This window comes from Podarcis muralis, chromosome 14, assembly GCF_964188315.1.
Source record: "Podarcis muralis chromosome 14, rPodMur119.hap1.1, whole genome shotgun sequence".
Lineage (NCBI taxonomy): Eukaryota > Metazoa > Chordata > Lepidosauria > Squamata > Lacertidae > Podarcis > Podarcis muralis.
The window spans coordinates 7,374,697-7,392,157 of NC_135668.1; the positions used below are offsets into that span (position 1 = coordinate 7,374,697).

General features: G+C 45.1%; 1 protein-coding gene across 10 annotated transcripts in view; it reads right to left on the bottom strand.

Moving 5' to 3' along the window:
- CELF6 (CUGBP Elav-like family member 6) overlaps positions 1 to 17,461 on the bottom strand; it is a 196,493-nt gene that overhangs the window by 13,911 nt on the left and 165,121 nt on the right. For 6 of the 10 annotated variants that reach the window (XM_028706970.2, XM_028706969.2, XM_028706972.2 and 3 more), the window contains 4 exons: positions 16,370 to 16,432; positions 13,433 to 13,513; positions 9,845 to 9,988; positions 4,786 to 4,941 (listed from right to left, as the gene is read on the bottom strand). In XM_028706970.2, coding sequence (XP_028562803.1) covers positions 4,814 to 4,941; positions 9,845 to 9,988; positions 13,433 to 13,513; positions 16,370 to 16,432 — 416 coding nt within the window. In that variant the 3' untranslated portion in view covers positions 4,786 to 4,813. Of the gene's footprint in view, positions 1 to 1,456; positions 1,563 to 4,785; positions 4,942 to 9,844; positions 9,989 to 13,432; positions 13,514 to 16,369; positions 16,433 to 17,461 lie in introns of all 10 variants that reach the window. The other 4 variants (XR_003703713.2, XM_028706971.2, XM_028706974.2 and 1 more) reach the window with 4 other exon arrangements.

Here is a 17,461-nt window from a genome sequence, read left to right on the forward strand (position 1 = left end):
ATTGTGAGCAGGTTCCATTCTTGATGCATTCCTGCCCTATTAGGAGCATATATGCAGAACCATGCCATACATTTAAAGCACATGCCTTCCCCCAAAGATTTCTGGGAACTGTGGTTTCCCCCCTCACAGAGCTATGAATTCCCAGCAATCGTAAAACACAGCAGTTCCCACGATCCTTTGGGAGAAGTCATGTGCTTCCAATGTGTGCTTTAATAGGAAGCTGATTTAGACCAGGTCAGAAGATTTGTCTATGTAGTCCAGTATATTGTCTACTCTGATTGGCAGTGGTTTTCCAGGGATCTTGAGCAGAACAGCATATTTCCCACCCCTGCTACCTGGTCCTTTTAATTGAATTTCGAAGGACTGAACTGAGGATCTTTTGCATTAAAATTATATGCTCTGCTGCTTGATGAAGGGTCCTCTCCCATGAAATGCTACACCAGTAACACTCTCCTGCTCCTCTGCTAAGGTACCACACTCCATGCCTGCAATCAGGACTAGGACCTTTTCTATGCAAAAAGAAAATGAAACAGAACAGGGCTTTTGTTTGCTTTACATATCTTTTATCCTGGAGTAGGCGACCCGGGTTCATTATCTCCAAACAGGAACGTGAGAAGCTACTGTACAACAGGTCAGGCCACTGGTCCATCTAACTTAGTATTTTCTACACTAACCTTCCCTGACCTAGTGCCTTCCAGCTGTTTTGGACTACAACTTCCATCAGAAGCAGCCAGCATGGCTGATGGTCATGGATGATGAGGATTGTAGGCTGAGACATCTGGAGGACACAGGATTGAGCAAAGATGGGCTACACTCACTGGAAGCGACTCTTCAAGGGTTCAGACAGGTTTCTCCCAGCCCTGCTGAAGATATTACTGAAGAGACTGAACATGAGATGTTTTGCATACAAAACATGTGCTTTCCAACAACCAAGGAGCATTTTTTGTCAATCCTTAGCAGCGAAGCCTACATGCTCTTGAGACTGTGGAATGCTTGAATTTCCACAAGCATTGGGGTAATATAGAGACTCTAAATTATGCTGGGATGCCCGGGGGGTGGGGGGTGGGGAGAGCTAGCACAACTTGGTGTTTCTTGTGCAGGACTGAGTTACTCAGCCATCATCATCACACAGTAAATATAGAGGACACACACATCAATTGTCACATCACAACAGAGAGAAAAGGAGGTACAAAGAAGGACAAAGTGGAGTTTATGGGCTCAAAAAATCCACAACTAGTAAAAGACTGACCAATCAGCACTCCAAAAACTATCCACCATGGGCATCAATATGGCACTGCACAACCGCCAAAAAGAGAGGAGGAAGGGGTGGGAAGAAGAACCAATAAAAATAAAGCAGAGATGTAGAAAGATCAACGTCAAGTTCATGCAACAAGATTACAACCGGCCACATGGCGTCATCGAGAAGGACGATGACAACATTAGTTAAGTCACTTACAGTTTCAGATAATTTGGGAGGGAGAGTTTTTGTTTGGGTCTCCCATAACAGCTAGAGGGTTGCTAGGCAACTGTGGGGTCATCCTTGGAGCTATGATTGGCCTGGTCTGGTTAGAGACAAAGTAGTGGATGGGTTGGAGGAAACAAAAAATATAAAAGAAAAGATGAATCGGTTTGATGCGAGTTCTCAGTATTAATGGTCATTGCTTCTTCTGATAGCTGCAAAATGGAGCAGGAGTCCTCTGAAGTCATATTCACATGGTACATCTAAAGCACAGAGAAAGTACTTTAGCAGTCATGGGGAATCACGAGAACTGTAGTTTGTGCAGGGCGCTGGGAAGTCTAGGTCTCTGAGGCCAGCTCCCTTCACAAACTACAGTACCCAAGATTCTTTGCAGGGGAGCCATGATTGCCAAAGGGGGTTAAAGTGTTTTACATGTTTGGTGAGCCTGAAAATCGCTTCCTTCATGAGGCCAATGAATTGCTGGGGAAGATGAGCACAGGGTGCTACTGCTTTCATGTCCTATTCTGGGCATCCCATAGGCCAGGGGTGGGTAATCCATGACTCTCTAGGTTTTGAACTACAACTCCAAGCATTCCTAATTGTTAGCTGGGGCTGGTGGGAGTTGGGAGTCCAACAATGTGTGGTGGGGGGCACAGATTCCTCACCCCTGCTGTAATAGCAGATGGGCCTCTGGTCGGTTCCAGCAGATCTGTTTGTCATGCTATTGCATCCTGCAGCCCTCTGTGGGATTTCACTCTTGCAAACTGCTTGCACTGCAATTCTATACACGTCTATGGAGAAGTTAATTCCACAGAATTTCCAGGTAAGTAGGTATAAGATTGGGACGCGGGTGGCGCTGTGGGTTAAACTACTGAGCCTAGGACTTGCCGATCAGAAGGTCGGCGGTTCGAATCCCCGCAATGGAGTGAGCTCCCGTTGCTTGGTCCCTGCTCCTGCCAACCTAGCAGTTCAAAAGCACGTCAAAGTGCAAGTAGATAAATAGGTACCACTCTGGTGGGAAGGTAAACGGCATTTCCGTGAGCTGCTCTGGTTCACCAGAAGCGCCTTAGTTATGCTGGCCACATGACCCGGAAACTGTACGCCGGCTCCCTCGGCCAATAAAGCGAGATGAGCGCCACAACCTCAGAGTCGGCCACGACTGGACCTAATGGTCAGGGGTCCCTTTAGCTTTACCTAGGTATAAGATTGTAGCCTTAATAAGCATACAGCCTAAGCTATGACTTACGCAAAAGTTGGGGAGATTTGCATCATGCATTTAAAGCATACCCAACCATAATCCATAGAACTGTAGAGTTGGAAGGGACACCAAGGGTCATCTAGGCCAACCCCCTGCAAGGCAGGAATTTCAACTAAACCATCCATGACAGGTGGCCATCCAGTCTCTGCTTTAAAACCTCCAAGGGAGGAGAGTCCACAACCTCTCAAAGCAGTCCGTTCCACAGTTGAAGTGCTCTTACTCTCAGAAAGTAAGAGCAAAATGAAAGCTCATGATTTCCCCTAAAGAATCCTGGGAACTGTAGTTTCCTCACACAGAGCTACATTCACTCTGTTCCCAGGATCCATGTGATTTCAATGTGCATTGGGCATGCTTTAAATGCATCGTGTGGATCTTTTGGTTCAGTTTAACTCTGCGGCTGATTTACACACTGCCTTGATATGGTTAAATTGGGTGTTCCTTTCTCTTTTTTTGCAGTGGCGAGGGCCTTGTGAATGTAACTCACCTCACCCTGGAAACCCCCTCAAACTATGTGCCGAGCCAGGAGGTGATAAACAAGTTGGTGATGACTTCAGACTATCCCAATCAGATCAAAACATTTGAGGTGGACTTTTAAGGGTGGCATGTTGTTGGAATTTAGCCTTTAAGTTACCCCAAGTATCTGTTTCAGGCCAAAAGGCAGGGTAATAATGGCTTCAAGAAATAAACACATGTATTCTGTTTGGTGCTCTTGGGTATATTGACTTCAATGGAACCACATAATCATGCTTTAGATTTTACCCTTTCATTGGTCTGAACGCATGTTAGATTATCTTCCTTCTTCCCTATTTACAGATTTAGGTTTCGGCCACAGATATTCTATTCTTGTCTCTTTTTACATAACTATGAAAGCTTTTGGATGTGAAGCTATTGGATGACTTGACCTATTGGTAATTTTATGCTCATTTAAATTTTGATGCATGTTAAATGAACTGTTTGTTGTTATTATTTTTTTCAGTGTAGTGATATTATACATATTATTTTTATGTACTGATATTGTACCACTGTTTTTAGACTATCTTCTATGTGTGAACCACTTTGGGTGCAGATTATTTGTGGATCAACTATGACACTCAACAACTTAAACAATGTAATACACACGGGTCCCACTATCAGAACACTCATTATCCAAAATCTCTGTTATCTGAATACAAAAAATTATGCCCAAACCTTGCTACATGAATGATTAGTTCAGATATCCAAACAGTCAAAGTTTGCCCACTTCCTTAGTTGTTTGTGTTCTGCTGGCTAGTGGCCATTTGGGGCAGAAAACCATGGAGGGAGGGAGGGAGGGAGATTGAACAAATCAGGGAGCAGGAGGGATTGAACAAATAAGTTTTTCCTTTGTTTGGCTTCTGCTGACTGGCTGCAACAGTTTCAGGCAGAGACCAGGGAGGGAGCATGGACAAATCACGGATTAGAAATGTTCCCATAGGAAATAATGGAAATCACCAGCTTGTTATGGAAACACTCACTTAACAAACAATTTCCTGAGAATGCATTGTGTCTGGAGAGTGGGACCTGAACATATCTGTCTCTTATCTGTTCATTTACTGTGGTTTTATATTAGTTTTTATCTTATTGGTATCCTATGGTTTGGTTTGTTTGTATTATGGTTTTAAGATATGCTGGAAACCTCCATGGGATTACTGTGTAACGAAGATTGGCTGATACATTAGGACAATAAATAAATAAAATAAATTCATTCTATTTGGATTGGGGTCATTCTCTATGCCTAAAGACAAACAATAAGGATCGTTGACACTGTACATTATTAGAATAATAAACCACTGAAAGTTTATTTGGGTAATCAATCCCCTATGGGAAGGCTATGCATCATTTATTACCTTTTAGCTTATTCTCATGCGATGGACATGGGCTGGGCCAAAATGCACTGTATTTGCTGTTTTGAACTAGACACACCATTTGTGGTTTTTCGCTCCATTTTCCTCCAGGTTTAACACCAGCCTTGTGGCAAAAGCTTGAGGAAAGCTAACCCCTTTTCCTGCTGGTAGTGTAGCTGGGACAGTCTTGCCTGCCAATGTCTTACCTGCTTTCAGGGCCAAGGTGAACACGGGTCAGTAGGGTCTGTTAGCATCTTTTGGCCGCTTTAGTTGGACCTTTAGCCTCTTCATGCCGATCTGGAAGCCGTTCATGGCCTGAATGGCTGCCTGAGCACTAGTTGGATTGTCAAAACTGACGAAACCTGGGATGGGTCAAGGGGGAAAGTGGGGTGACAGGGGGTGAGAACAGAGAAGGAAAGGAAGGACACAGTTCAGCACCAAGGACAGCAGCAGCAGCCCTCCCTCCATGTTGCTGTTTCACTGCAAGCCTTTCACAGAAAATAGATCCTGGGGAACTCAAAACAGGTGAATGTCGGAGCTAGCTGGTTGCTTAAGAGCAGGTTCCCCAACCTGGTGCCTTTCAGATGCTTTGGACTGCGACTCTCATTAGCCCCAACCAGCACAGCCATACTGGTTGGGGCTGATGGGAGTTTGTTACTCAAAATATCTGGAGGGCACCAGGTTGGGGGAAGCTGCTCTTAATGGTGATGGCAGGATGGGTTTGCAAAGGGCTGGTGGAAGTTGTCCTCCAAAACATTTGAAGTGGACTAAGTTGGGGAAGGCTGTTTTAGGCCACTGCTCACTTTCCAGCCACACAAGATTCTTCTTTAACAATAGTCATTGAAAGCAAAATTTAAGAAATCCAATCCATTTAACTCATGGAGTAGGTTTGGTTTTGGGTCACCTGGGGTGTTGTGAAGACACGGAGGAAAACCTTAAAGCAGGCATCCTCAACCTGCGGCCCTCCAGATGTTTTGGCCTACAACTCCCATGATCCCTAGCTAACAGGACCAGAGGTCAGGGATGATGGGAATTGTAGTCCAAAACATCTGGAGGGCCGAAGGTTGGGGGTGCCTGCCTTAAAGCCAAAATACACCATATTTTTTCATTGCAATGAGAACATCTTATAATCATGGCCTGCTAGTTAACTTCACAGGGTGTTAGTAGTCTGTGGGATGTTTCTAACACACTTCAAAATAATGTACTGGCATGTCCTCACTCAACAGGACTTTGAAAAGTTTGGAAGGATGTGCTAACCGTTTGAGAATATGCTGTATGATTCGTTTGACCTTTCAACATCAAAATAAGTTGAAGCAGTGTTTGAGCAAGCCCTTACTTATTTTTGCTCTTAATACATAGATAAAGGATCCAGTCTGCATTGCTTAAAAAAACAACAACCAACAACAGTTGCATTGCTTTAAAATATATATATATATTTTAAATCTATAGCCACAACATTTATTCAGTAAGCAACGGCTGACAGGGGATGGGAGAGAGAAGTGACCCTGGAGGTGCGTGGCACCCACAGCACTCACTCAAAAATTCAGAAGTGCCCACAGGCCTGAAAAGGTTGCCAACCCCTAATTTGAAATATTTGCATACTGCCCTTCCATTAAGAAATCCCAGAGCACTTTACAGTAACTAATACAAACACAAGAAAAGGCCATGCTAAAAGCAAACCCAGGAGAGAAAGACATTGCCACAGGTGTCAGGTGAGTCTCCCTAGGGAAAGAGGTGCATAAGCTGATGGAGAGGAGAGAGACCCTTTCTAGCTATGGCCCCTTGCACATGCACCTCTTCCTCTAGGGAGGCTTACCTGAAGAAGATCTTACATACAGGCAAGTTGATGCGAGAGAGAACATCTCCTCAATTATCCAGGTTGCAAGCTGCATAGGGTCTTAAGATGTAAGCACCCACCCTTTGCATTGTATTTGGGAAAGGACTGGAAGCCAATGATGCTCTTTAAGCACCAGCAGGATGTGATCCCAATGCTCAGTTCCAGACATTACCTTAGTGGCTCTGTTTTGAACAAGGTAGTCTGCAAAACCATCCCCATGCCTAATGCATTGTTGCTGTCTGGTTTCACCCAACCTGTGGTCTTTCAGATGTTTTAGGCGGCAATTCTCACCATCCCTGACTGATGGAACTTGTACTTCAAGCCATCTGGAGAGCACCAGGTTGGAGCAATGGCTACTGTAGTCTATGGTGCCACTACATCAGCTGTGTGGGTGAGGCCAGGTACCAGATTCAAGGCTGGCTCCAGATTTGAGGCAAAGTGCCCGCTGGAGGACACTCCTTTAGATCTGCCCACTGGCAGGCTTAATCTGGCAGCGGTGCAGGCATCAGCACTGCCTTTGATGAGCACCAGGCAGCCCTCGGTGGGTATGAGGTTCATTTTAACCTTCCACAATGCATTGGAGTGATGCTACATCAGTGACACTGCAGGAAATGAAAAGAGTAGTTCTCAAACTAAGCTCTCTCTCTCTCTCTCTCTCTCTCTCTCTCTCTCTCTCTGTGTGTGTGTGTGTGTAGCGGACAGGCATAAGTGGTGGACCTTGCTGGTGTGCTGGTGTAGGATGATGACAACTGCTGGTGCTGGATTTGGCCACACATGTGCAGGGCCTTGCAGCTAAGAAATATTCAGGCTACGTTAGACAATGAACTTTGGCTTCCGAAACTCCCAAGCTGGTGGCTGTAAGTTAAATTAAGTGGTCAGACTTTATTTGCAGCAACATGAGGTGCAAATTATGCTTGCAAAGCAACGCCTCCGTTGCATTTTAGTATGGGGTCTGGTAATTTGAGGCCATAGATTAGTGCCTACTCTGCATATTAGTAAATTTGGCCCTCCATTTTCTTTTTGATACTTACAAATGAATTGCTTTATGATTTGGTTTAGTAACTTCCCAGGGAGAGAAGTTAAGTTAATGGGCCTATAAATTCCTGCTTTTAAAGTTGGGCATTATGTTTGCCTTTTTCCATTCCACTGGAACCTCACCTGTCATGCATGATTTCTCAAAAATGATTGCTTTGTGGTTTGGAGATGCCTTCGGCATCCCAGGGCGCAATTCATCATGACCTGCTGACTTCTAATCATTTAAGATAGTCAAATATTCTCTGAACAGATCTTTGCCTATCCTAACCTTTGTCTCTCCCTCATTGTTTATATCGATTCTACTAATCATCTGGTCACAATTTATCTCACTGGCGAAAACCAAAGTGAAGTAGACATTGAGCAATTTAGCTTTCATTGTACTGTGGATTACTAGTAGTCTTTCCTCTAATGAATGGGCTTTTTTTTCACTTTCTGGATATTTTCAGTGTGTTTATAGAAACTCTTCTGATTGTTCCTAATGCAGTCCCAGGAAATGATCTGAAGGCGCTTGAGGCCACCACCTTGCTGAAACGAAGCTAAACCAATTGGTTTTGTGATGGAAGGAAGGCACGTTAATAATGCAAGAAAATAAGGGTTGCTTCCAGTGCCTCTCCTTCTCAGAGTAGACCCACTGAAGTTAACAGGCTTAGAGCATTCATTTAAATGAGTTTACTCTGAGTAGCACTTAATTGGATACAATATAAGTAACATTTCCATAGGGGCAGCCGACACTGTGCCCTCTGGATGTGGTTGGACTACAGTTCTCATAATCCCTGACTATCATCCACACTGACTTGGGCAGACAGGAGCTGAGGCCACACCTTATGGGAAGGGGCCACAGCTCAGTGGAATAAAATCTGCTTTGCATGCAAAAGGTTCTAGGTTCAATTCCCAGCATCTCTTGCCAGGCCCATGAATGTCCCCCACCAGAAACCCTGGAGAGCTGCTACCAGTCAGTCCAGATAATATTGAGATAGATCGGGGTAGGCAACCTAAGGCCTGGGGGCCGGATGCGGCCCAATCGCCTTCTCAATCCGGCCCGCGGATGGTCTGGGAATCAGCGTGTTTTTACATGAGTAGTAAATAATGCTTTTATTTAAAATGCATCTCTGGGTTATTTGTGGGGCATAGAAATTTGTTCATCCTCGCCCCCCCCCAAAAAAATATAGTCTGGCCCACCACATTGTCTGAGGGATGGTGGACTGGCCCATGGCTGAAAAAGGTTGCTGACCCCTGAGCTAGATGGACCAATGGTCTGACTCTGTAAAAGGCAGCTTCCTGACATCTGGAGGGCACTGTGTTGACTACCCCTGCTCAGATATATGGCACTAAAAGAATGAAACAGTCCATGATAGCCTTGTGAACCAAGATGGAATGCCCCATTCCTAAGCTACTGTATCATTATCAAAGACCAATTTTTTACAGTTGGGCAATGTAGCAATTGCCCAAAAAATGCTTCTAAGTGGCCTGGTTTTACATTACAGTGGTGGCATATACAAGAACCAACCAGAGAAGTTTCTCCAGATGTTGGAGTGGAAACAAACATATGAGTGAGCCTCATGATTGGATGTTGCCTATAATACTAGCGATGGGCACAATTCCTTGAACTCGCCTTGAAATTATGAGGGGGGTGGGTTGTGCTCCTTGAGTATACACAAACAATTCCAATTCCACGCTTGCAAGTATTCTTGAGGAACGCTAAAAAACACCCCTACTAATGCCTTTCTTCTCTGCAGTTACCCTCCCTTCCAAAGCAGATAAAAGTTTGCTTGAGCATTGTCCCATCAGTTGTCCCCCAAGGGCCAAACCCTGTCTATCACACCTCCCAAAATCCTTGGTCTGAGCCACTTGTCTCAGGTATGAGGACCCCGTCTGATCTCCTGTTCCCATTCCCTGATTGATGCTTTTGGGTCATGAATCTGCTCCAGCTCTACTTATGACAGCTGCCCAGGATCCTGGAACTCCACTGCCTGGAGTCTGACCCCTGCTGAGGCCTGACAAAAGTCAATCCTATCCCTCCTTATTCTCCCCTTATGTCACATCTTATTCTGAAATGTGCAGAATTGAATGTTGGCTCCTGGGAGCTAGAGTTCCTTATATAGCAAAATCCTACTTGCCATCTATTTGTGGTGCGAAGTGCAGGAAGAACACACATGTTTCAGCAGCTACCAACACAATGGAGAAGGGCGGTGTGGCTCAGTGACAGAGCATGTGTAAAAGGGCCCCGATTCAATCCCTGGCAACTCCAGGTAGGGCTGGGAGAGACCATAACCCTGGAGAGCCATTGCCAAACAGCATAGACAATACTGAGCAAGACTGACAGATGTTCTCACACAGTATAGGATGACTTCCTATGTTCCTAGAATCTCAAAGGAAGCACGCCAGCTACTTACCAAAGCATTTACTTTGGTTGGTGGCACGGTCAACAAAGACTTTGGCAGAGATGACGTTGCCGAAAGGCAAGAACATCTGCATAAGTTCTGCATCCCCAAACTCCTGGGGCAGGTGATAAATGAAGAGGTTACAGCCTTCGGGACCTGGGATAATGACAAAGGTGTACACACAAAGGAAAAGACGTGTTAGCAGCAAAGAGGCCATGCGCAACATGTTTGGCTACTTTCTCACAATGCACTGCTTGTTGCAGTTCGCTTATCTGCTAGTTCAGCAGATAAAAGTTTTTTAAAAAATCAGTTCATTGCAATTGTTTTTTTTCTAATATCCATCAGCTTGCTAGAACATAAAGCTGAAAAGAATCATGACACATCTTGAGCAGATATCTAGGTGTATATTAAAATCAATTCCAGTCATACAGAGAGTTCTTTCCCAGAGCGTCAGAACATAGTCTCAGAATGGCTATATAACAGAGTGTCCTTACTCAAATAATAATTTCTAGTTCAGCTGCAGTCCAACAGTTCACCCACACTTCTGTTTGCCCCACTGCTTTCCCCCAGTAAAACCTGTGGTTTAGGGCTGAACAGGAACAAACAGCAGTTGGGTTTTCTGCAGGTCGCTGTTTGTTCCGATTTATCACCAAAGAGCGGGTTTTCTGAGGTAAGTGGTGGGACAATGGCAAAATCGCTTGGACCTGGGCCTAGAAAGCATGCAAGAAGCAGAAAATGTCTCAGCCCCATGCTGGCTAGGCATGGGACAAGTGGAAGTGTTGAATGAACCCTTAGTTCCGCACCGAAGAGTCTTGTTATTACCCTCAGGGTCAGTCTTTAAGATATAAGGGGATAATTTCTGTATCCTTTCCTTCCGGGCTTTTACACTGGGCCCCTCCAGACGTCCTCTATTAAGAATTCACCAGAATTCATGCTCATGATGGCTAGGGGGGCAGTTATACACAATCACAATTATACACAATTTTGGGGTCTGTAATACTGCTTCTTTTGCAACAGGTACAGGCCCCATGGTTTCCTGTCAAAACGTTCTATACCACAGATGTTCTAGGGTTGCTGTTTTTTGTCCTGTTTTTGTTGTTTTTGGTGTTGTCCCTCCAGATGGAAATAATTCAACAACTTTGGTGAATCTTTGCAGAACAACTAATAAAGCCGAATGATGTGTGGACAGCCCAGTGTCAGTCCATCATCAAAGTGCTATTATTGTGTCAGTGGTATATTGTCTGGTGGGGGCTTTAATCCTACTGCCAAAGGGAAGGAGCCTCAGCTGATCAGTCAGATGAACAACTGGAAGCAGAACAGTCAACAGAAATGACTGTTCGGGCAAATAGAAACGAACCACTCAATCAACAGCAATTGCAGTCAAGACCAAAAGTTTCTCAGCCCAGCAAATTAACATTCTGCAACTTGCAGTTCCCCTGTCTTAAAGCAGAAATGCACCGCTGCTTACCCACTCATTTATTTTGTAAAACCTCCCTAGTTTTATGAAAGCTGCCTACTAGCATTTCTTGACACCCACAAACTGCATAGGGACATGGTGATCTCCTGCTAGTGGAGAGACCACATGGGAGAGATCAGGAGGTTGATCACATGGGATCAGCTGAAGACAGAGACAGTTGCTCTTACAACCTCTTTCTTCCGGTAATCTGCACACTCATCCTCATGGTTTAGAACTATAGTGCCGACTCATCTGTGGGAGAATCTGATGCCTGAAGTGCTCCGATTCCATCTACTTCTAAGGGGAAACAGGGAAATGTATTTCTACATACCTCTCAACATATCTAGGCCTCTGTCCTCACACTTATTCAGCTATGGAGGCACATGCAGAGATGTATATTTCTTCCCCTGACTGAGGGGTTGCCAACAATGGTACCCTTCAGATGTTGTGGACCACACCTCTCATCAACTCCTTCCAGCTTGGTTAATGGTCAAAGATGATAGGAGCTGCAGTCCACAACATCTGGAGGCAAGCAAGGAGCATTGCCACATTTAAAGGACACATTCCAGTCATGCAGAAGGGCTTTGTGAGAGTTGGTGAGGGGTGTATTCCGAAGAGCATTCCAAAAAAGGGGTTCCTAACCCCTGCTTTATTTTGAATGCATGGACACATTTTGTCATAATTTTTCCAATGCAACTCTTTGTTTTGTTTGTTGTGTATCCCTATGGAAAAGCATAATATAAATAAAACTAACCTAAGTTTATTTCATAGGAGAAGGTATCAACATTCTGCTTTCTGATGTGATGGAGAACCACGGAGTCAAGGACTGTGAGCCCACCCTCCATGTTCCTTTGTTCATTAACGCATCCCCAGGAGGTCTGACTCAATCAGCACCTCACACTCAGAACTCTGGTGTTGCCTCCTTCCAATTCAACTCTCCACCTTTCTTTTTGTTGTGTTCACCTCATTCACACTTCTTTGTAGCCTTGTTTCTATCTTCTCTTTGCTGAATTTCTGCCACCCTTCTACCAACCCACATGTTGATTTAATCATCCAAGCCACCTGCAGTTCTGTCAATATTTGCATATTGTCATCTAATCATCACCGGCACCATTTGTGTAGCTGCCAGTTTGTACATTACAGATCCCAGGAAGAGGGGGACTGCAAGAAACGTCTTTTTTTTGTCCAAACATGCATCCAAATGCATTATAGTGGTACCTCGGGTTAAGTATTTAATTAGTTCTGGAGGTCTGTTCTTAACCTGAAACTGTTCTTAACCTGAAGCACCACTCTAGCTAATGGGGCCTCCTGCTGCTGCCGCACTGCCAGAGCCCGATTTCTGTTCTCATCCTGAAGCAAAATTTTTAACCCGAGGTACTATTTCTGGGTTAGCGGAGTCTGTAACCTGAAGCATCTGTAACCTGAAGCGTATGTAATCTGAGGTACCACTGTATATGAACTAGTCAGGCATGCATCTTTCTCCCTATCAAATCCCAAAAGAGCAGCACTGGATAGTCAGGTTTCCTGTTCACACGTCTTTTGGGGAGTGAGTTGAATGCACATGATAGGTATTCAGCTGTCATATCTGTTTTAATCTGTCAAGTTCAAGAAGGGCTGCAAAAGAAGGCAGAAGAGAACCAGGAACTCACTCACTCACAGTGGGCTCCCAAGTTGAGTTATCTGATGCAATGGTGGTTGAGAGGCAGGTGGCTCCACCCCCCTGCCAAAATGGTTCATGCTGGATGGGGGAACTCAAGATCCAGCCTGCCAGCTGGGTCCTGTTCCTTACCCCTGTCCTATCTAATCCAGCATTTTGTACTCAAAGTGCCCAACCAGATGCCTCTGGGAAGCAGGACATGAGCACAAATAGCATTACAGCTATTATTTTAGTGTTTTGCATATTTAAAGTTGCATTTAAATTTGATAGTTTGTTCTACGGAAGGGCGGGAAAACCTATTTTTTTAAAAAAGACCCACTTATTTTACATATATTCATCTTGGTTATTTATTTTGTGTTAGGCCACCCCATCCTGGATAGCAATGTTGATATCAGTCATGCACAAAGCAATTCATTATTGACCTCAGCTGTATGACTCAGCAGTTTCGGGAATCCCTGCTCTCTGAAATGCCCACAACCCATCTTACCTTCTCTCTGCTGCTGGGGGATGATGGGAGCTTGCTGGGGGAAGGCCTGGCTGATTGGTGCATAGGCGGCTGGGTATGCTGCTGGAACACACAAAAGCAGAATGGTCAGGGCAAACAGAGCCTCCTGCTAGTGCCGAGAAAAGCACGGTAAAGCAAAACCAATGGGGGACAAAAGTGGGATGCTCAGCAGTGGATCCTGAGCATGACTCAATTCCAGAGATGTATGCATGGATCACATACAAAAATATTGCTTTGCTGCCTCCACGATCGAGTTGGCTTCTATTCATGGAACAGCTGCAAAGAGTACATGACACAGGCCACTTGTGTGGTTCAGGAGGTCTGAATGAAACCTTTGGAGCTATATGAAGCCTAGCACAAAGAGCATTTTAGACACACCAAATTATGAACGTATTTAAGCCACCTTACACTGGTGTCGTTGGTCCATCTGTCCCGGTGTTGTCCACCCTGACAGGCAGTGTCCTGGGTGTCAGGTAGATGTTTCTCCTGTCCCTTGCTATGTGAGAGCGTTGAGTTGCAAAGGCCAGGGATTAATCATGGGATTTCAGACATGCAAAGCATGGCAGGGGCAGCCAAAATGGTGTCCTCTAGATGCTATTGGTCTCCAACTCTCATCAGGCCCAGCCAACAGAGTCAATGGCCAGGGACGATGGGAGTGGAAGTCCAGCAACATTGGCTTTGACTTCCTCTTCTCTGAACCATGGCTGCCCCAGTGCATTACTACTGTAGAGATTCTGGCAGGTCCACCCAAGCATTCTCTCTTCTTCACATTCTACGAGCTGTTTCTTCATGTTCCAACATATTGTTCCAAAGACTTGCCTTAGATCAAACCGCCTGACATGCAGGGTTGTACATCCCTTCTAATGGGATGTGTATACTGCTTGCCTGAATTGGCATTCTCATTTAAACTAATCACTGGCCAGCGCAGGGGACTTGCTGGTTTGTGGCTGACTAGGCATGTCGGTCCGTCTCTCAGGTATCGTTTCCAGGCCTGACCTCCAGCTTGCAGTGCATAATTGCTTTCACCTTTCCCTGGCAGAAAAAAAGGGGTCTAACTGCCACTTGCCCTGGGACTGCATTGTTGAAGGAAAGCAGAAGTGGAATCTGTTCTCCATTTCTCGAAGGTTTGCTTCTGAAAATGAGGCCTCTAGTTCATTTGCCTCATTTGTAGCAATGTCTAGGATCTGGGTGTGTGTGAAGTTGAGATTGCCTTATAATTGCAAGGTAGATGAGGGTGGTGGGTGTTTTTCTGTCCTTTAAAAACTTTTCCAGCACTTTTCAACCTCTCTGTCCTTCCTGGCCTGAGAAATCTCCATGGAGGAGATACCACTTGATGTCTTCTTCTGGGTTTTGACTGAAGCATAGGACACTGTGGAGGCTGGTGTGATTTCATATTTTGAAAAAGGGAATCCCACTTACTTATTGTTTTCTGTATTGATTTCTTTAAAAGGTTAAGAAAAAGACCTCACATAAGAAAAATTAACAATGAACATCTGTCAGGAGAACAGCAGACAGCCTCTCGTGTTTCTTATGCTTCCAGGAAAACCCACCTATGGACATCAAGGGGGTTCTCACCAAGTGTGAGCACCCATGAAAAATAAACAGCCACTAACACTCATTAATTCCCTTGTAAGGCAGGTACAACAAAACCCTGGCACATTACAAATGTCTTTATTTCTTTAAAACTGTTTATAAACTACTTAGTATTTTTAAAATCTCTAAGTGGTGTACAACCTAAAAACCATAAATATTACCATAAAAACAAAAATGCAACATAAAACCAGTAAAACAGTAGTATAAAAGCATGTATAAAATAGAATTAAGGGAATTCAAACAAACAACAAACAAGAGGGTCTGATTTTACAGGTCATGGGAAGCCTGGGCAGAAAGGCATGTGAATGTTACCAAAAATGTACTTCTCCTTTGATAATGTTCAATATGCCATTTATTTTCCCATGATCTGATGGAAAATGGGGGGAAACGCAGAAGAAACTTTCAGCACAGCACTACAATTTGGCTCCATCCATCAACCAGGGAGCTAAGGTACCAATGGGAGGTCGAAGGAAGGTCTCTGTGTCCCAGGAAGAACATCATGGCAAGGTGGGAGACCAACTTGGTGCCATCATTTGGGCAGAGAAAGAGTAGCTGCAGGAAGCCTGCTGCTAACTCCTGGTGGTCCTGGGACTACAAAGTTGAAGGGAAGCTTGTTTTGGTTCCATCCATCAGACTGGGAAGAAATTCTGCTGGGTTGCAGGGTCAACAAACACTGCTCTTGCTGATATGCCCTCCTCTACATAACAAGAAAAGAAGCCCTGCCCTTCATTTCACCCACTCATCAGACTAGCAGTTGACTAGCCCAGCAGTACCATCCATGGGCACAAAAGGACCACGTGTCACCATTAGGACAAATAATGGGCCACTGCTACAAACTGTTGCCTCAACTGTGGGTATTTTGGGGCTTCATATAAGTTGCGTTTCAGCTTCTGGACATGTGGAGTTTTCATCCTGCTGTGGGGGCTTGACATTCTGCCACTGTCATGGGCAGGACATCCTGTTTTTGCTTATTCTCAAACACTCCCTTCCTAGTTTCTCTGGCATGTTTCTTGACACCAAACCTGCAGCAGCTGGGCCCTGATATATTCCATCAAGCGCCACCCTTCCTTCCTAGTATAAGACACGTTCCCCCAAAGCTGCCCACTCCTACTTCAGGTGGGCCACAGAATGGAGAAGCCAGGATTCCTTAAGGAGGAGTGGAGAAATTTTATCCATATCCCCACAGCATCCTCCTTGCATCTGGCTCTTTTGCTCATGCTCAACATTGTCACAAAGATGCCATGGAAAGATGGAAAGATGCAGGGAAAGAGGGAAAGGCAGACAGAGAGGGGAGGTGAGGAGGACAGGCAAAGCAATGTTTGAGACCTGCATAGTGCTGCATGCCTGCGTAGGCTTGTTGGAGGGGGTCTGCCACAGTGGGACTTTGAGCTGGGAAGAGAAAAGAAGGAAGAAGGAAGAGAGTAAGCAAGTGCAACTAAAGGAGAACAGCTTTCAGAGCAGCACAATCACTGAGGCAGGCAGCAAACCACTCGAGATATCTCCTTGGCTTCCCATTACGTTCCTCTTCCTCGGTCGCTCCTCAGAGTCTAGCTACATGTGCCACAAACTACATGAGAGCAAACTACACAAACTGCATGACACGACTCTGGTTCTTTGATCCAGCTCCTCATCCTCCTGGACCTCTTGGATCCTCTATCCTCTAACTTTTGCCCTATTTGTCACCGTTAATGGCCACATATCTGAGAACAAAAGGCTGGGTCCAGTGCAAACATTTGCTCTATGGCAATAGGCCTGCTGCCCTTCTCTGTGGACAGAGGCACTCTAAGGACTTGCCCAAACATCCATTTGCTTCCCCTGCCCCTGGGGAAACCTGCAGTTTAGAGCTGACTAGGAACAAATAGGGTTTTCCAGGGATTGTCGTTTGCTCCAATTTAGCACTAAAGAGTGGGTTTTCCAGAGCAAAGAAAATGCAAACGGCTTGGAGATCTGTACCTAGAAAGCACAGGGCAAGTGGAAAACAACCTGGACCTGTGTTTTCTAGGCACGTGACAAGCTGAATGAGCCCTAAGATCTCATATCTAGCTCAGAGTGAGCAATGGAGGGAACTTGCAGGTTGTGGATGCAACACAGCTCCCTGAGATCTCATCCCCTAAGGAGTCCTTTCCCAACCTGGTGCCCTCCAAGTGTTGCTAGCCTACAACTCCCATCATTCCTCCCCACTGCTCATGCTATCTGGGAATTGTTGCCCAACAACATTTGGAGGGCACCAGGTTGGGAAAGTCTGCAATAAGGCAATGGCATCGTTAGAAGGTTGCTGGAAATTAGTTTTAGTTCAACAGCCATTCAGTGCAGGTAGGCAAATACCTGAAAAAGGCAGTAAAGGCTTGGACCATGTAAATTCTCTAGTTGTGACTGACACCAGCTGTGAAACTGGCTTAGGAACCAAGGCAGCCGTGC